The sequence below is a fragment of the Vanessa tameamea genome, chromosome Z (assembly GCF_037043105.1).
Source record: "Vanessa tameamea isolate UH-Manoa-2023 chromosome Z, ilVanTame1 primary haplotype, whole genome shotgun sequence".
NCBI classification, from domain to species: Eukaryota; Metazoa; Arthropoda; class Insecta; order Lepidoptera; family Nymphalidae; genus Vanessa; species Vanessa tameamea.
Genome location: NC_087341.1, coordinates 266,038 through 287,205, shown reverse-complemented (window position 1 = coordinate 287,205; position 21,168 = coordinate 266,038). Strand labels below are relative to the sequence as shown.

General features: G+C 35.9%; 1 protein-coding gene across 4 annotated transcripts in view; it reads right to left on the bottom strand.

The window, feature by feature from the left end:
• LOC113403975 (protein NDRG3) overlaps positions 1–20,927 on the bottom strand; it is a 72,285-nt gene extending 51,358 nt beyond the window's left edge. Inside the window, exons 1-4 of one of the 4 annotated variants that reach the window (XM_026644679.2) lie at positions 17,344–17,677; positions 16,946–17,129; positions 16,636–16,716; positions 6,915–7,108 (exon numbers count right to left, since the gene is read on the bottom strand). In XM_026644679.2, coding sequence (XP_026500464.2) covers positions 6,915–7,108; positions 16,636–16,716; positions 16,946–17,124 — 454 coding nt within the window. In that variant the 5' untranslated portion in view covers positions 17,125–17,129; positions 17,344–17,677. Of the gene's footprint in view, positions 1–6,914; positions 7,109–16,635; positions 16,717–16,945; positions 17,130–17,343; positions 17,678–20,534 lie in introns of those variants that run through there. The other 3 variants (XM_064220536.1, XM_026644684.2, XM_026644681.2) reach the window with 3 other exon arrangements.
• Positions 20,928–21,168: the final 241 nt, after the last annotated feature.

The following is a 21,168-nucleotide window of genomic DNA, read 5'->3' as shown; positions in this document are numbered from 1 at the left end:
ACGAGTGGGTAGCCAAGATTACTGCGAGTTGCGCCCAATTCCATTATCAAGTTGACTTTTAAAATAAACCTTTTTTACAAGATAAAAAGGAATGCGACAGAAGTTATTCTATTTCCATAATATACATATATATTAGTGACAGCACTAACATTAGGTTTGTGAATCATTATTTTAAGCCGATATGCGGCAAAACGATGTATTGATTGCAGAACATTATATAACGAAACCGTTGACAGTTATTATTCTTGCATTTGTGGTCAAGCAAATGATCCGGTTTCCATTTTGATTCATTAACAATTTCGAAACTAATAGCATTTAATAATAATTAATACATTCTATTATATTCTATACGATGTCGAGTCGTTTCAGAGATAATAGTTGTAATAAATTGAATACACTATTCAATCACAACTTACGCTTCATATTGCACTGGGCTAAATTTGTATTCCACTAATATACGACGAAGGAGCGTCTGTCATGTGCCACAAAAATAATACACAGCTGTATAGTTTAGATATCGGCAGGGGTACATAAGTGTACTCAGTGCCACCGCTCAACCCGTCTGTTAAACAGAAAATCAGCACCCGATGTACAGGCTACCTGACAAAACGTACCCGAGATAAGCGCGGTGAACGTAGAAATATTAATTGTACTTATTCCCAAATCTAAAATTGTTCCAACTTCCATTTAAAAGTGCCAGTAATGGCTCCGATTCTGCGAAGAACAATTTTTTTCAATACTTATGATAAACATATTCGAAATAAGGAATCGTGCTATAGCGTTACCGTAACGTGTCTCGCGTCCTTGAGTATCTACTTAATATTGACTCGAACTAATATCACACGACGCGTAATGTGCTAATGAACAACTCGTCAAATTTTAATTATAAGCGGCTTATGATTATGAGTTTACTTTAAAAACATTTCAAACATCAATTTTGATTATTATTGAAATAATTTGTAATTAAAGGATACTCTTAAATAAATACCGACTTTTACATACAATACATTACATTAGCAGCCTGTAAATTTCCCGCTGCTGGGCTAAGGCCTCCTCTCCCTTTGAGAAGAAGGTTTGGAGCAGATTCTACCACGCTGCTCCAATGCGTTTCAGGTTAATGCCTTAGTATCTGAACTTTGTACTTATCGAATGATAGTACTCCGTGTAGTTCATTGTAGTCGGTACTACCTTCACTTGGTGGTTAACTAGGTTTAGTAGCTAACGTATCTGCAGTGATTACGTTTCGTCTTCGGTTCTGGAGTATTTTCGGTCGTGTTTGATTGATCTCCCATCGGAATACGATCGTGAAGGAATAGAGTATGCATCTTTGTTTGAGAACATACAAAGGTAGTGCTTCATAATATGACCTTAGTAGACCAGTCTTCGTCGAGAATAATCGACTGCGCCTTTTTTAAGTTTATCTTACCTATGAAATTACTGATCTTTATACTGGCTTGTCTGAAGATCGGTAGATAGGGACCTAACACTATAGAGCAACGGGACCGATGTCAATGTAAAACATTCTGCTCGTCTTTGAAACCGACAGGGAAATATTAACGTGATTTTCATTCGATATTATGATATGCCACGTCCTCGACCTGCACAAAAAATGCGCTTATTCGAAACATAATAAGTTTCCTAAGCCGCAATCGAACACGACAACGAAGACGGGGGCGGCCCATAAATTAAAGCCCGAAGTTACAATGTTATATAAGGCGATATTTCGTCGGTGATTTTTATTATTTATATGATAATCGAACGAGAAAAGGTCAACAGTGTAGAAAAATAGATACGGAGCGCGCATCGTGAAAGGCGTAATTATGTAGCCGAGACATGATGACTCGACAAATGACACATAATGGGATGTGTGCACCGATGCAATAATGGTGACTCCTGCACTTCATATTGTATTCATTCGGTCCGCCGTGAACTGACGCTTGTTTGCGGTTTCGTCCATTCAACGGTTGAGGAATAATATGTCAAGCTGTGATCTAAATATACACTACACTGACCAGCTCCAGGGTAAACGTCAGGTCGGTTTATGAATAGGAACTGAACGATTGATTGCGTTCATGCGGCGCTTTTTATATAAAATATATTGTTGTTTTAATATTTAACTAGCGCCCGCTACTGTTTAGCGAACCGGAAATCTCTCTCCCCCCCGTAGCGTTATATTGACGTCGAAGTACAATTTAAAATTAATCTAAATATAAAAACGGATCGAATGACCTTGTTTCTACGTTTTGAGATATATATGCCGATATTCTGCTCTATATCAGGCGCGCCGGGAGCGATTGACCGACTTTGCATAGTCAGACTGTAGTGCGTAAAGAGCATGGTCTATATTCCCTCTTTTAAAAGAGTGCAGTTGAAATGGTCTATAAGATTTTTTAAGAAAATCGCGTGCACCCGAGCAAGTCGATATAAAATGCTCTAAAAGCTTTCGAATTTTTTCCGAGTTCAGTATTAGAAAAATCTGACCAGGGCGGTGTATTAAAAACCCGGATTATTGTTTGGAATCCCCGGTAGGTGAATGTTAAGAATGAGTCGGGCGTAGGATTAGTCTAGGAAATAAGAGTAAATTTGTTTTTACTAAAAGCTTGTATTGCCAAAGCGTTTTAGACTAGGCTGTGTTTCGGCGGAGTTTAAATCAGACCTTAAGCTTAATTGTACTAAAGCATTGGTTGCAATTAAGGACCATTGGAAGGTATGCATTATAATAAAATACACGTACGAACAAAATATGTCTAATCATTTTAGGTATATTACACACACGGACACGTATATATGGCTCAGCATGTGAGTTTACTCCTGTATGAGTTGAGTGTGTTTTCTATTTAATCGTGTATTTTTTTCGCACACCTTCGCACCTTCGCACCTTGGTCGAGCATATTTGTATTTTGTTCTGCTCTTCTCAAGGTTGTAGCGTTGTCGCGGAAAATGCTTTCAGTGCAATACATATTCTATATATAAAGAGACAATATCTGAACCCGTATTCGAATATAATATATCTTTATCTGGTATCTACTGTGCTAATGCATCTTAGCACACGCCCCACGTCTTCACAGTGGTTTGTTTAAATATATCTCTAAGAGCGCCGATCAAATTGTAAATGGTAACTTTTATTACTGGATTATTTTAAAGTTAACCAACTAAAAAGTGTATTAACTTTGCTTATGTATAATAAAGATATAAGCGTTTGTTTACTTTACTCGTATACCGTATATGTAGATGTACCGCATGATGTATTCGGCGTCAGCGTTTCTGCCCTAATTGAATGTTACTATTGTTTTCACGCCACGACTGTTCAAACTTACTTTAAAATCTCCCGGAATAAATTATTTAAATGAGAAAGAAGCGAATTCACGAACAGACGCAAACTATACTTACTAACTGCAGAGACTTGGGTTGGTGTTATTGAAGTCAAAATATTAATAAAGACGTGTGCTCATATACCGGTCCGTTTTCCCTTCAAGTTTTAACAGCACTTTTTTCATTATTGAACTGACTGTTGCGAATCTTGTGTTTTCGAATAAATTTGTAAAATATTTTGGACGAGCAATAGGGTAACCAGAACCTTCGCCTTTAGACACATAAAGGCACTGCAAGAAAAACGAAGCACAGCTGACGCTGTCGGAGCGCTCAGATGTTACCCTGTACGTGTACACGGGCTCACTCATCCTTTAAATCAAAACAGTCAGTAACTCTGAACCGTTACTTTAAAAAACCGTTATCGGTCTTCCTTAGAATATTAATAGAAACGACGCAATGCCAACAAATTTTATTCATGATTTATGATTAAAAACATACCGTTAAATATATACGTTCTCATGTACAATATTATGTAAAGCGACGTAAAACGAGCATCGATTTCAAATGATAACGCAAGAAGGCTATCAGTCGCTGTAGGCTGTATATCGAGGACAACCTTGATTCGTAAATGAATTGCTGGTTAACTGATTTACTGACATTCTTGTATCGGCAATCAAAAATATTTGTTTCAAATTGACCTCCTGCGTCTCAGAAATATGATGAGCTTTAATACAATTGCTGTCATTGAGGAAATAAAAAGAGAAAAAGAACATAATCAGATCCATTAATTTAAATGACCTATTAATGAGCTAGGTAAAGTCCGACGACTGGCTTGTTACGTCGATAACCGTAACGTAGCAACCCGCGGCCATTGATAGAATATTGACGAGGTATTGTACTCCTCATATAACACCTTTCGAATTACTAAGTGCACACATGCTACAGACAGAACTCTTTTCCGATCAAAACTCCAAAGACAGGCTCGCTTGGGGAAGGTTGGTAAATCAATTTTTGTAAGTGTCTCATTCACACGTGTAAAAAACATATCTTATGTATGTATGTAGTATTAATGTCATTACGCCCAACGTATGAAAAGAAAAACAAATCGACTTCTAAATGGGCAAGCATTGGACGTCATAGAAACAAAAGAACTCCTTGATATGACCTTTGATGCTAAGCTCCTTCGGGACACCCATATTAATGGATTGGCGAGTAGACCGAGCTCTGCAGTATTCGAAGTAAAAAAATAAATATTTTAACTAAGGTGGATATAGATAGCCTTGTGTATTTTAGGTTCTTTCAAATCCCATGATATTCTACTCTGGGGTAAAATTACTACAATGAATGACGGTTTTCAAAATATATTTGATAACAGTACATATGTACATTAGGAAAAACTGTTTTTTTTTTATAATATTGAGTCAGCTCTTTTTAGTTTTTATATAATAGGTAATACTATTTCGCAATAGGTAAGTTAGTAGGCGGGCAAAAGAGCCACGTGATGGTGCGGTCCACCACCATCCATAGATATTAAAAAAACACTTGCATTTTTTCCGCGGTCTATTTAGCTTTGATGTCGCTGTTTCTGAGCCTAGAGGAAAATCGAAACAGCGCGTTATTTTTGGATACGAGTACCGTCACCGGCTTTAACGCTCCACAGACGGCACGCAACTTCAACGACGCGTATTGATCAGGTACTACGAACGTAAACGTAAGTGGTTGTGCGTTTTTAGGTTGTTGGAATAATGGAAGAATGAATACCGAGAACGTTTTTCTCTGATCGAAATGACCAAGATCGAAGAGTCACGCGGCTGATTGAAAAAGAAATAGGTTCGAATTATTAAAAGCCGATTCACCATAAGTCGCGCTGAAATTAGCAGGAGCCTCCGACGTGAGTGATAAAACGATACTGATTCGCAAAGTACCTCGCCTTAACTTGTTGAATCAACATCGGGGATCTAAATTGGTTCTTGTGATGAAAAGCTAATTCAGTATGACAATCGGAAAAGTCTCTCGCACTGGATGGTCAGGGGAGGCAGCCACGCAAACCTGCGTCAAGCGATAATTAAGTCCTTAATCATAATAGATTTTTGTGATCCACCGCAACAATTACTGTAGAGGTACTATGTGAGAAAATGATTGTAAACGATGATGGACGCGCTCGAACGACCGAGAATTGCCAATTGCTTTAGTTTATGACACGATAATGTTCCTCCGCACACTGCACAGCGAAACGTTCCAAAACTACAGGGTTACTAGAACTCCAACGTCTATTTTTTTTTTTTTTTATTGAAAATGTTACACCATCTACTTTTCACTAAGCACTTAAAATCACCAACTGACGTGGGTAACATTTAAAGTGATACGTCTTTAAAGGTGTAAAAGACATTAAACATTGCTCGAACTGATTTCCATTTCTTTCGACTTCCTATATCTATATATTTTAACAGAAGAAATATTTCAAATCTGAAGAGACGATGAAAAACACTTTGGAGACAATCGATTCCCATCTGCAGGATTTCTATAGCAGAGGAATCAATGAAATTCCATTCAAATGACAAAAGAGCATGGATATAACCAATACTTTGATTAACTAAATACAGTGATTATGAAAAACACGTGGGTCTAACACGCTGAAATATTGCACGGGAATTCTTTACAGAACTTAGGTGAGAGGATTTTTCAAAATGATGATGAAGTTTGTATAGGATGCCGTCATTTCTGGTATTGGAAATACGAAAATAGGTAGGCTTATGTTAATGAGTTACATTTAATTCATCGTTTAAGAGGGTGAAAATGACTCTGAAAGTTTGTATGGAAGTTCGTCATTTTAAGTTAGAAATCTAGAAATCGGTATTAAAAAGTAAAAAACCAATGTTTCCCAATAGGATATCCGATTGGGTACACGGTTAGTGAGTGAATAAAAATTTGCACTTAACATAAACAACGGTCTCTTCCATCTGACAAACGTCACGATTACAGAACTATTCTTTTATAAACGATCTTTGTGTAAAATCAAGGAAGTAAAGTTTAAGAATAATTTCAAATAAAGTCAAATATTCACGACGACACGATATTTGACTTTATTTGAAGATGCTTCTCGATATAATTATGATAATTTAATCTATATTGGTAAAAAATAATTAGCAATTGTAACGCACGTACTGTTCATGCCAGGAATAAGTATAAGATCAGAAGAATTAGAAGTTTCGTCTTTTAGCCGATCGCTGGGGTCCATATTCCTGCTGTAGGACAATATATACATACATATGCTTCCACGACAAGATGCGTTACTTGCGATAGATATGGTTCAAAAATGGTCAATGCTTCGAATAGCGCCGTAACTAATGTATTTATATAAATACTTATATGAATAAACAAAAGTACTTATTATTTTGTACTGCTCTGTATGTATGATTTTTGTATTGCGTTGCCACAATTTACTTGAACACAATACTAACTCTACAAATCTTGCCTTAAGAGATTTAAATTAAAATATTATAGTATAGTCATAAATTAGCGCGAAATAGTTATTATTATAACAAACAATTAAAGCAGTTAAGGACATTCGCTTTGACAGAAACGTAGTATAAATGACTTACAGTTCAAGCCGATGTCGTGGTAGGTGAGGATGGCGGGCTTGGACCGGTCGCCCTGCACGGCCACCATGATGTCCCCGCGGTCGGTATGGACGCGCAGCTCTTGGCAGGAGCTGTCGCTGAAGCGACGTACGCTCGGAAACTGGAGTTGGATGTTCTTCAGCTCTATGTCATCCATACTGTCGATTGGCAGCAGGCTGGTGGTAAAATTAAGCTTATTGTAATGTATAAAATGACCAGAAAACGAAACACGAGGAACCATAACGTAAGTAAGGAACTTTTGCTTAGAATTGAAAATTCTTCTCCGACAAGGATTACAGTTAGATACCCAGTAGTCAATATTACTGTAGTTACGTTATTGTAGCTTCTGCCGTTTGGTCAAAGTTAAGACCCCGGGGAAGGATTGTTTAGTCGCTGTTCTGTGACGTTATCGCGCAATTTCAGACGACACGAAGTGATATAACGTAAAGGACTTAACGTGTTTACCGTCGCTGGACGTTCTATTTAATTTAGTGTAAAATACTTTCTCATTTTAGTCTGTCAATCTCACATCCTATTTGTAAAATATATTTATTATATTAATGACCTTCAAAAGCGAATATGATGATTAATTGAAACATACACTATTGTTGAAGTTGTGTATTGTACCCATTTATTAAATGAAATATAATAAGTTTAGATTATGTAGGCGGTATCGTTCGTTATGCGCTTATTTTTAATATGAATCGTTTCGAGGGCTCACGGTCCGATGATTAGTTTTTTTATTTAACATAGGTAGGCAGACTGGATATTAGCTTCCTGATGGCAGCTCAGTGGTTTAACTCGGTGGTAGGGCTTTAGGTATCACCCAGTACAGTAGGTTAGCGAGGCAGATTAACTACAGGCACAAGAGACATGTTTGTTTCCAACAATCTCGATGCCACATAGGCGATATAAGGAATGTAAAGGCATATTGCTTAACGCGTCAATATCTTTGGGCGGCGGAGACCACTTAACATCTGGTGGCACATTTGTTCTTCCGCCCACCTAATACGTAAAGAAAATGGTCATCACCTCCCATAGATATCTGCACTGTAAGATTTGTTACATCACTAATCTGCCACTCACTTTAGTAATAAAGATATTGTCTCTATTGTGCCTGCATTTACACCGGCTCTCTTCTTAATTACACCCGTCAAACCGGAATACAAGAAAACTAAGCATTTCTGTGTGACTGGGTGGCTACCACCAAGTGAGTTGAGTTAGCCGTTCGAACAAATTTGCGCAATAAACGTTAGTGAGTAAATTGCAAGTTTGGAGAACGAATTGACGTCGAGTACAAATTAATCCCTTTTTAATTAAGAATGTATTATTAATAAAGACACGCTTATAAATTTTGAAAGACGAAAGGAGGTTGGGGGTTTATTTTATTAAAAAAATATTTGATGTAGATACATATATACCTATCCAAATAAATAACAAAAGATCTGTGATAAAGTGATCCGAGAGGGAGATCCCATTGTCCACATACGTGTATGTGTAGCGGATTTAGATCCGGGCAAGCAACGGAGTCACGTGGTCAATTCTCGTTTATGACACATATCGTCAATCTGGGCTGAGAAGGAAATATTTTGCAGAAATCACAACATTTACTGATGTAAGTGATGATGATATCAACTACCACTCGAGCAGCTCACATATATATATATATACTCCAAACATTCCTCTGTCCAGCCGGGGAACTTTTCCTGGCTGTTAATTTATAAAAACCGATTTACAATGATATTGCCAGCGATGTCCCACCACATGATACATTCTAATGAAAGTAAGCGTCGTAATATGCTATTATACTTTGGGTGATGACGAAGAGCACCTCGTGCCCGTCATGAAATCAAGGCACACGAACTGTGTCAAACATAAGCTCATACATACATACATATATAAACAGCCTGTAAATTTCCCACTGCTGGGCTAAGACCTCCTCTCCCTTTGAGGAGAAGGTATGGAGAATATTACACCACGCTGCTCCAATGCGGGTTGGTGGAATACACATGTGGCCGAATTTCTTTGGAATTAGACACATGCAGGTTTCCTCACGACGTTTTCCTTCACCGCCGAGCACGAGATGAATTATAAACACAAATTAAGCACATGAAAATTCAGTGGTGCTTGCCTGGATTTGAACCCGAAATTATCGGTTAAGATGCACGCGTTCTAACCACTGGGCCGTCTCGGCATCTGGGCAAGCTCATGATCACGAAAGAATACTCGAGTGTAGCATTGACTTCCCGCTGACAAATTTTATTTCAACTTATGATTAGTTTACAAATCGCATAGAAGATGAGACTCGAGTTAAGCTGAATTTAAAACAATGGATCAATCACAATCAAAACATCGAGGTCTGGAAATTTTAATTGGTCGATCCGAATGAAATTACAATTCCGTCGCTCTATTCAATCCGCAAGCAATAACATATTTTAAAATCGTAGGCGTATCACATTAAAGATATAGTTATTAGCAATATTGGAGTAGGCACGGAATAATGAAAGAAAAATCTCTTTGTATTCAATAATCATCCGTTACAAGGAGCTGCATGAACGCTTCGATAAAGTTGAATTAACCTTAATACGATTAAAATAAAGGCTATAATTGTACAAATCGTGCAGCTCCGCCGTAGCTTTTAACTTGATTAGAAGAAAGGAAGCAGATAGACTTTAGACGTCACACGCTTGCTGAGAAATAACTCGGCCGAGGTCGCCGCCTGACTGAACACTACGTTTTAATGAAATGCAAAGTTTACGGCTGTTTATATAAATAGCTACAAGTAAATATACTTAGAAAACTATATTCACTCGTTCATTTTCATAAAATGTTTCTCTCGCTTGATAGCTCAACGGTATACGGGCCGCCTAGCGATGCCGCAAGCGTGCGTCGCGAGTTCGATTCCTAACCGGAGTTTTGATAATAAATACAAGCTTCCCGCTTAGTTTAAACCTAAAATATGTACATCAGTGATTCTTTCAATTTATTCAGCTTTGAAATGCAAAATAAAGGCGCAGATGTTGACTACCAAACTCGTTTTTCGTGAGTAAATTAATTAACTTTGTTTTTATGGCTTTACGGTCGCGTGTGCAACTACTTTTCTGTAAGTTAAATAATAATGAAGAATACATGCATTAAAATCAATTAAATTTCATGTATAAGATAATTACGATCAATAAAGAGTGTAAAAATAACATTTTATCAATAAAATGAAAAAATCACGACCAAAAATAGAAAAACTATTATTCTGGAGGGGAACTTCCAATGACCATGAACGAGTCTGCATTATAGCGTTATAGTACAAGGGTGAGTGAGCCCAGGTTGTGACGCAGACGAGGCAGACCCACTACCGACCTAACACCGACGCGTTGGCAAGGGTGCCCAATTAATTTGCCAGAGTAAAATAACTTTGCTACTGCAAATATATTTATTATTATAATATTATTACTATATCGAGCTCATATTTGGGGTGTAAACGGACAGTCCCTGCATCCGGTCTAACTAAAAATGCTTATTTTAGGGATTGCATAGATCGGAATGGTGCCGACCATTGGCAAACATCACTCGTTGGCTTGTGCGCCAATGATTACTCATACGTCATAAAGTAACTCGTCCTGTGTCTTTTATACAGACCGAGGATTAAAAATATTTCGTTTTACTGACAGTTTTACCATCGAGTGCAAATTAAACAATGCAATCTGGATAATATTAACTAACGTTCAACGCTGACTCAGGTTAATAGAAACGTTTTTAATTAAAGTGGGAAATTAATGAATGTTTAAATAAACGTAATTATCATTTTTATTCGAGTGTTCGAAATTTACAAATTGGGTTAAGCGTTTTAATGTTTGCATAATATTTCAGCAACAATATGTTTCGAATAATATTTTATTATTGAAGTTCTGGCTAAAAAGGTTCGGTTATGTGTAACAAACTCAACGAAGTTTTAAGGAACGCTTATATTATATACATTGTGATTCACAATGTAAACAATTTAGACAAATAATTTGTAGATTAAATTTATTTTCGAGGATGTATTCGTTAGTTGTTTGGGTTTAAATAAATTAAACGGGATAAATCATTTTTGAAGTATTAAGGCCAAGTCTTCTGTCCCTCTTCTTAATAACAAAAAAGATATCTTCCTCAGCGGTGGTATGTCTCCTGGCCGTTGCTTAGTTTTTACTTTAGAGTATAAATTAGTTATACTCTTAAGTATAAACAGCTGCCTCACAGGTTCGAAACGAACTTGCCTCGACTTCATGACCGGTTCGTCATAACAAAATTAAAATAGTCCTGTACATAGTACAAACTACAGATAACCGCGATTCCAAGTAAGTATTACATAACTTACAATTTCATCATTTATAAATGTAACGTAATTTCCTCCACGACTGTGCAAAGGCCTCTTCTCCTCTTTAGGACAAGGTTTAAGGCTTACTACACCGCATTCCTCCGCTGCAGATTGGTGGACATGAGAACTCATCGATCCTTGCACGTGTTTGAAGTTGCCCTTAAGTTGGTTAAGATTCACGCGTTCTGCGCTGGGCTATCTCGGCTCGTACTTGTATTAGTCGTTGCAGGAGTTTGTCGTTTGTGTAGGTCACAAGCACTGAGCATGTTTCTGAGCCGCGGACACTACTGGTTATTTTGTACTGACTTTGAAACGTCTTTACACTACACTGAATGTAAGTACAGATGTTTTAGGAACTAATTTTATTTTTGGCACCGCGGGCTCGACCGGTTTATCTAAGAAGTGATATCCCTTGTGCCCGTAATTATACTGACCCACTCATCTTACAGGCAAAACAGAATATTGATGTTTATCGATTGAATAATTCCCCAGACGGGCCCACGCGGAGTCCAATCGCCGCGTATAAAAAGTGTGTATAGTGAAATATCAAATGATCAAATATTCTTTTTTTTTTAATTTAAATGTCTTTAGAAGATATTCAATAGTGCGATTTAATCGTTAGTATCGGATGCGGTGATGTGGTCAGAAGCTGTATCTGGTAGCAAGCAAGTTAGCCACAGTTACACGCCAGCTTCGGTTGCGCAACGAGACCTCATCGCTATTCCAATTAACTTAGTAATTAGAAGTTAGTCATCGTGCCTAGAAAAAAAACAACTATTCTGAAAAGGTTTGTCTCGTTCATTGCTTAGAATTTGCAGGGTTTATTCCACGTTCCAGTGTTTGAGAAAATATTAAAGCCGTCTTTAATAGATAATAATAATTGTACGAGTTATTTAGTCAAATCCCAAATGGACATGAGTTTTTGAATCAGCTTCAAGCACTAACACAGCGACTTTGTTGAACATGAAATCTGGATACTGTTATCCGAGTAAAACTCGGTCAATATCGATTGAGCATTAGCATGCAATGACTGAAGTACAAATAGGACTATGGTTTCGTTGGAACCACGGAGCTGTGATCAGCAGAACATTATAACACTGTCGGTGGGTGGAGATACCGCGAGGTCATCTGGTGGCGAAACGGGTACTATCTACGTAATTTACTATTTTAAGTTTGTTGCTTTGACATGGTATTTATAGCTTATTCTTTAACGCGTCACTTTAATGTGCAGTGAATACTGCACTTTGATGTACGTTTAAGTAAAATACAAACAAACGTATCATCAAGACGTGCCCTTCTCTTGCAGTAGGCATCGATCATTCAACCTGTGTACGTACTTTGAAATCCGAGTCGGTTCGTTCTGGAATAGATTAACCCTTTAACAGGCTTAAACTTAAGTACAATAAACCAGAAAGACTTGCTCTGTTCATTTATAGATAAGTAGATTGTGTTCGGTTTGTATCGCTTACGAGTATACCCAGGAACAGGAAAATAATTAGTCTTTTTATTTAAATAAGCACAAAGAACAAGTTTGCGCTTCGGGCCACCGTATATCTGATAGAACAGAGCCTTCGCCGTCAGCCGGGTTCGCAAACCGTGGCCCGCTTTCACGGGATGGAATCGACCGCGCGCTTTGGCACTCCGCCAGGACGAGGCCGGGGACAGTACTTTCAATTTGTGAACTAGTAGCACGACCCATGCTCTTCGATTTTAAACCTTTTTTTAATAATTGCATGAAGCCGTTTATGTAATTCATACTGACCTACGAAAAATTATGGTCTACTCGGTGATCATAATTTCTTAATCCGGTTGGATATTAAATGTGATCAATATGTAACGACGAATAATCATCCGGTAACTTGATATCAGCGCGAGCGCGACCATCCGTTCAACCATTATCGGTAATCGCTCTCATATTAGAAAACCGATTCAAATATCTTGAAATACATCCGCAGTTCATTATTTTCACGAGAATTTCATGTGATTTCAATACAGGTTTAAAAAAATACGGCGCAAATACATATGAGTGTTTGAAAGAAATCTTTGTTTCGCAACGACCTCATTTCGTATGGATCACGTTTTAACGTGGCCTACATCTAACATTAAATATGCTATATTATACTTTAAATTAATATTTCGCTGGAACATACGATACGTGATATCGAAAAATTTTGGATTTGTTCATATTTTAGTATTTAGTGTTTTAGTACGCAAGTGATGTGTCTGATGAGAGCATAAAAAGTATTTTAAAAAAAATGTTGACTGTTTCATTTTGAAAGCTTCCAGATTTGAAATTTCAGTGTGTTAATCCACAGATAAACCTTTAAGGCAGCGACAGTCTTAGAAATGAGAAATAGCTGGTGGAACGTCATAAGTCGAAGCAATTAAGCGCGCTTATAGAGGTATTCCCCGCAAACCATTCTAAACCTTCCGCTTTACAGCGTTCAATGCTTCGGCACTATTTCATTTAAACTCGAACATTACATATAGACAATTTAGAAAAATTATATATATTTCCTATATTATTATCGGTAAATCCACTAATAATAGTAATCAAATTAACTATGTATTATTATTATTATACTAAGAATGAGACTGACAGCAAGAATCAACAGTTATTTTTTCCAAAAAAATTCATGCGCAACCAAATACAATAGAATCGTTCTTTATTCTACGTAGAAATTAACAAATGCTATATCGCGCCACGCTTTCGAGTGGTGTCCGTCCACTGGTCGAAATTCGACCATAATCATAAAAATTTAAGGAGAATATTCATTTGCATGTCTCGGACATTTTTCATTTTCCACTCTTATTTCAGTGGCACGCCGAGCACGGCCCAGAAGCTCTCGAATTATTGAAATTCGAAAACTCAAAATCAAAATATACTTTATTCAAGCACGCTCATAAAAGCACTTTTGAATCGTTACGTTCCAGTGTTTAATTAAATATAAATCTACCACTTGTTTGGAAAGTAAATTCTACCGAGAAGAACCGGCAAGCAACTCAGTAGTTACTGTTTTCCAGCATTTTAATTACAGTGTGTTTCAATGAAGTAACATAAAGATACTGCCTGAAACTCAACAACTACGAAGTCCACGCTTTTGTATCAAGATATTGAGAAACGTACTAGTCGCTCCTGCTGTATGATACGAAGGTTCTACTCGCCCAAGCCCAAACTTTAAACCCGTCAAGAGAACAACATATTGCGTAAATAATTAAAGACATTCGTTTTGAACAGACGTGCTATTCGATATATTTTTATAATGGCAAGGACAGGTTGGTAGTTTAGTATCATATATTCATAAGCTGCTCGAGGTCTGCAGTGGACACGTAGGTGCATAATTACGCCTTGTAATAAAGTGGAGCGTGCGCTGCGCCTCAGGAGATCGGATTAACGTTTTCATTATAAAGTATTACCTTTTATTTTCTAAGATCGTGAAATATCAGATGGAAAGTTCACGAGACATGTCTCGTTATAGTTCTCTAGTTTTAAAAGTCAGTTTTACTATAACTAAAACTCAGATATGGTTGTAGATTGGAAATAATATGTAAAAGTTATCACAATTTAGAGATCTGTCTTTCAAGTGTGTACGCGACCATATCAAAATTATTATTTCGCGTTTAAAATTTAAAGGCATGGTATTTTCGCTTCGGTTTCCGTTAATCGGTGGGGAGGGCGGCGAACTTCAAAACGACAGATGGACGGACAGATATACGCGACTCATACGTGTGACTCATGAGGGTCGAATTTTCATCGGCTGTTTGATGCCCAAAAAGTAATCGTATCAATTTTTCATTTGATTGAAATTTTATAATTTTGTTGCATCCGAATGTACGATTGGGGGTCAATGTACGAGTGGTTCCAAACTATCCAACACCATCGGGATCTTCAAATCGATGTTATCATCTCCTCTACCGAGGGAACTCATTCGCAGTACGTTCTATTCATGCCAGTAGAGGCGGCATGCCACTTAGAGGGTATTTAAGCTTGCTCGTGCTCGGTCACATGTATACTATTATTAGGTAAGTCTAAATATACTACAATTTACCCTAATTGTACATTTTTTCAACTAATATACAGGTTCGTTTACTAATCACTTTTAATATTAGTCCAAAGCCAGGATTATAGCGTTTTGATGCCCTTGATCAATTTAATAATTTTCGAGTCAGTAGTAAACAAATTTGGTTATCCTTAGCTAAAAAAATCAAAACTCATATTACCAAGCCCCTTTCTAATGGTGGGCCCCGATGCTAACACCCGAGTTGCTATCCCGCAAATCTGGCTCTGTTCGCAACTTATGTTTACGTGTAAAATCTATATCTTACTATAGACTTTTTCAAATTAAACGCCACGAACTTATCTTCATTTATTGCTTAACCAAAGGTGTAAATTTACCAAATGTCGAATATGCGTTACTTATCTATAGAATTGTTGATAAAAATGTTCAGCGGGTAAACCATTCGAAACCATAAGCAAGCCGAAGTGGCCGGCATCTTAACGAAGTCAATTGTTTTACGCAAATAAGACAGTCACAATGTTACTTTGTAATCATATCTATATATAAATGAAAAAATAAAGAAATATCTCGTCCCACAGTCGGGTGGCTAACACAATTAGTTAGCAGCGCCGTGTGTACCGCAGCGGCTTACTCGCCTCAATTACTCTGTTTTTTTCTTTAATCTTTTATTTTTATAGACTTTAATCTTTTATTATGTAAATGAAATACAAAACGACATCTCGTCCTCGAAATGTGTTTTTCGTTTGCAATAATATCCTTACTGATAGGGTTTGCTTGCCACTGTCACGAGTGAACATTTTAAATGTATTCTCGGAGGTGTGGTTTGCACTCACATTAACACAACCAGTAAATAGGACAGAAGTTTTTAAACATCATCATTAGTTTAACATTGTCTGCAGTACTTCAACTACTAAGTCTGCTTTTTATGATTTTTTATGATTATAGTACTTAATTAAAAATAATAAATTGCGGTAGGTTATTGAAATTTTTTTTACTATTGGGTTTTCCAGGAGTCAGTTCCAATTTCCTAGTATTATTTTAAATAAATGAATATTTGAAATAATTACATATTTAATTTTGTTTTAAGACTTTGGCAAGAGACTAATTTCCACATCTTGTTTTTTGAGAAAAAATTAAAAGATAGTTATAAACAATTATTCGATAACATATTTAATGACAACACCTTTTTAATTCAGTAAAACTACATTGGAATACACAACTATACAAGGTCTAAGTACACTATTTGGCAAATTATAAAAAAAAATATACACAAAGAAATAATAAACAAAATTTACATTCTTAAAATGAAATAATATCTAGGAAAGCATCTCACCTCAACAGAGCGGTTTCTTCAGAGTTGACGGTAGGCATTATTGCTGGGAATTGCTTAAACGCCTCGTCAAAAGTCCTCTCTCTGAAATAGTGCAGTGTATGATATACAAAATGCACACTTTGAGGTTGGCACATTGTGTTTCAAACTACTGCCAATTTTGCTCAGCAATTGAATAAGTCACAACAAATTCCTTCTAATTGCCACATGTAGTTATGGACAGGTGTAAGTTAGTCAGTGGTGTTAGTCAGTATCGACATGCAGAAAATGTGCATTTGAATGTAAATGTTTAATAGTGCAATGTTTTACTCACTCTGCAAAAGCCTTGTGTGTGTTCTTTACATACTGATTAAGAAAAGGTTCTAATCTCCTCCGAGCTTTTCCTCTGAACCGGATTACTCTTTTTGCATTCTTTTTTTTCAATATTGTCATATTTTTGAATAACTGTTCGAGGGATGTATAAGAACCATCTTTCAGCCAATCCCGTTCCATGCCAACTTAACATTCCATAAGAAATAAAAATAAATTATTTGAACAAAAATAAAGCATGCTGTTACTAGTTAAAACATAAAAACGAAGCACTACTCGGAGAAAAGTTTGAATTATCCCTCCACAAATACTAAGTTACGTGAACTCGTCGCTCGCGAAGCGGGTTAAATACAGCCAAATATCTTACGCAAAAAGTTTATATTTGTACTTTTCAAGACTTACCGGAACTTTTAAACTGTTTTGAGTAGTTTCTAGACTAAAATATGATGCCCGGCGACTGCACACGATCGTATAAAGTGCACTATTTAACTAAACACTGATCACTAGAGAGTGCCGACGGCGAGTGCCAAAGAAACACCTTCGTCAGACTTCGAACAGTCGTAGCTCACTTCTGGTCGTAATAAAGACGCATGCGCGTACGGACACGTCAATTATTCAATCTAAGCCCGGGAGATATAACAAACCTACGACAATTACATTGCAAAATAGTAAATCGGCTATCTAATTCGAGTCAACACTACCGCTGGTTTTAACTAAAGTTATAATTTTGAACTCGATGACTTTACAATTAATTGCACGATATAAATACAATAGTATGATATGAAGTATTAACAGGTCATATAAATGACTCGAACAAAATCTTAACTTTATAACAATATTTTTCTACAAATTTAAAATTGCAACTTTCAAAACAAGTAATCTTATATTATGATAAAATGTTCATATTGCCAGTAATACAATATTTATATTTTTCACTGTTTGTGTGTTACCATTATTCATTTTATTTTAAGTTAATTATGACGATTTAAGATGTAAGTTTTTGAAATATACAATAATGAATATAAGTTTCAATATTATGAATATAATCTTTGTATTTTCTTATGACAAAAGTGTAAATAAAATTTAATATAGAATTTTGTAATAATAAAAATCTTTTACGAACAAACAAGTTTGTCCTTTGCGGCCAGACGTCTATTTTATAATAATTCATTTAATTTATTTTTAAATATCGTTAATAGATTTATTTTTTTAATTTAGCCATAAACACGCTTGTAATAATACAAACGTTTAAAAAACCTATTCCAGACAAGTTATGGCTTGTAACGCCATCTAGTACAACATGATAGCTTTTCCGTGTTACCGTGTTAGTTTTTCCGCTTATATAGAACTTAAATACTTTCTCAATAAAAAGACAGATGGCGTAGTTTGTGAAACTTTAGGTAATTTAACATTACGAAAATAAGTGAAATTTTGTAAAGTTTTTACTTTATCGTGTAATTTTAAGTCGATTATATAATTTACTTGAACTAATTGACTTTTATTGATGCCATATTATATTAATATAGTAAATGTCACTACAAATAATAAATACCTACTTACTTACCTAGACAATATTATAGTTGACTATTACCTATCGCTATTTCATACGTGTACAATAAAAGTATGTATACAACTTTTAAATTGAACAACAGAACAAACACAAACTCAAATACCCTTTTTTTCATCTTGTTGTGAAATTCTCGGTTTTTCTCTACGAAAATACGCATGTATTTTTTCTTGAATCCCTCTGCTTTTTGATAAAAACCGCATTAAAATACGTTATGTATTTTAAAAGAATCTTAAAAAAAATCTTAAAAAAATTTAAGCGGACAGAATAAAGATGGTGGGAAGCGACTTTGTTTTATACAATGTAGAGATATACATAGGTACTGCTCAAACGGTGTAGGTACAAGTTAATTTTTATGGTCACATCACACTACAAACCATATACATAGATGGTGTTGTTATAAAAAAACAACACGTAATGATACACGTAAGAGCAATATTTTAAAAGAAATGTAACGCTCTAGTTTCTAAGATTGAATAATATGATATACTGACTACGTCGATCAATATTTATAAACACTGAGCAGTTGGTAGGTATCTGTGTCGTACTAAGTAATCAATAATTTCCGTTTAAATGAGAATGATTGACCAGCAATCTACACTAATAATAAAAACAGAGATCAATAATACTTGCAGAATATTTGTAGGTATAAACATAGGAGGTAAAAATATGAGTGCGGTTTTTGAATTTAACTTTATGCATAAAGGGAGAGATTAGTTTAAATTTAGATTTTGAGGTTTTTTTAGAAAAATATAACAAGATCGTCTCATGTAAAAATATCTGATCTCAGTCACCAACGATCTCCAGAACAGTATCTACTATTTGTTTCGGTATAGACTAGCAAGCGTTTGATTTGCATAACATCAAGAACAATGACCAGTGACACTCAACAATACTATATAATAATACCGCTTTAACCTCACATTGGACTCTCGATGATCGGAACCTAGTTGAAGCTCATACGCCCAAATGCTATTAAGTTAGCTATAAATTTGTGTAATCATTAATTAATTAGAACAAATCATTATAAAACACTTACGAAAACTTTTCATAATCAAGCAATTGCCCGTCATACAGACTTGACGAATAATTACTTAAATGTTAAATTGTGAAAACTAGGTAGAAATGAGACCAGAACATTCATACATATTAATATGTAACCTCAATAATTTAAAATTATTTTGTTACTCTAAGAAAGAAGTATCTCATGTTTACTCAAGTTCCCGTTGTATTAATGTCCCAGAGGACACAAAAACGATTCGCTTACGTCAGGCGATATCAGTCCCGGATTATCTCAAGTAATATAGGCGACTCAGGCAACCTGCATATAGCCCGGGCGCGGCCTAGGGATCTCGCACCTCTTAAGAAAAATAAATCAGAGTACTAAAATAACTAAAAATAAATAAACTAGAGCAACAAATTATTGATGCTTTTGGTTTTACAAAACAAGTTTACAAATTACTGAGTCTTAATTACTTATTTATTGCCGAGATATTAAGCTAGACACTCTTAAAACTCATATTAAAGTCTTAAAATATATTTATATATTGAAATATTTACACTATCAAATTATCACTCACCACTTAAATTTAACAACTGATATAGGTAACATTCAAAGTGATACGATAGAGTCTTTGTGATAAGACAAAATCGTAATTGTCATCGTCTCATCGTGGACGGAAAATATTGAATTAATCGTAAAACATTTTATTGGTACATGTTTTTGCGATGTTGTTCTAGCGGTCCTGGGTTCCAGCTATTGGTTCGGTTGGACAGTGTGAATCATTGGGTTTTCAGTCATTAAATTATATGTAGAAGTCTTATATCAAGGCACAGTATAAATTATATCTCTGGACAAAAGCAGCAGGGTGGGGAGCTATTCTCATAGACGACGTAAATGCTTATGTACATGTAGACGTATAAAATATGAGTTATGCACACGTCCACGAGTCTTATATGATAAAGAAAACATTTTATGCAAGTGTAATAAATATAAGTATTGTTTAGAAATCCATGAAATACTTACGTTCTTAAGCAGATGACTGTTTTGGAGGCGGGCGCGTGCACGGTGGACCGGCTCGGAAAGTTCGCAAACCTCGTCCTATAAGCAGCCACATCCCGCACCTCCAACTTCCTGTTTTGGACCGGTAGTTCATCGTACACGAAACCATAGTTATCCATTTTAAATTAAAAATAAATTCCAAATAGATAGATAGAGACGGTACGTGTTATCAATGGGCATGTATTGAGTACAAAGCACTTGGAGCGACTGATGTCTATTGATGGACGTCGGAATGATCGTTGATTCAGCATTCGCGCTCGAGTGGAAAAACTACCACATCTAATGCTATTAACCAAGTCACTGATTATATAGTTAATTAACTTGAACGATTTATGGATATCTCGGCTTATACATATTTACCTGTTCGCATGACGCAAGCTCAGTAAGGAGGACTTGATTTTAAGTTTTAGAAAATAATCTTATATTATTTATGAACCGGTAGATACTTTTAATGTTTTTGTTTTACATTGTTATGGACATTTTTTTATAAACGACTTCATGCGAGTTTTCAATTTTTTTTCCATAGATGAACTACTTATCAACTTAAATAACATAATTAGAACCGCTTCATACTTACATACATTCGTAGGTACAGCGT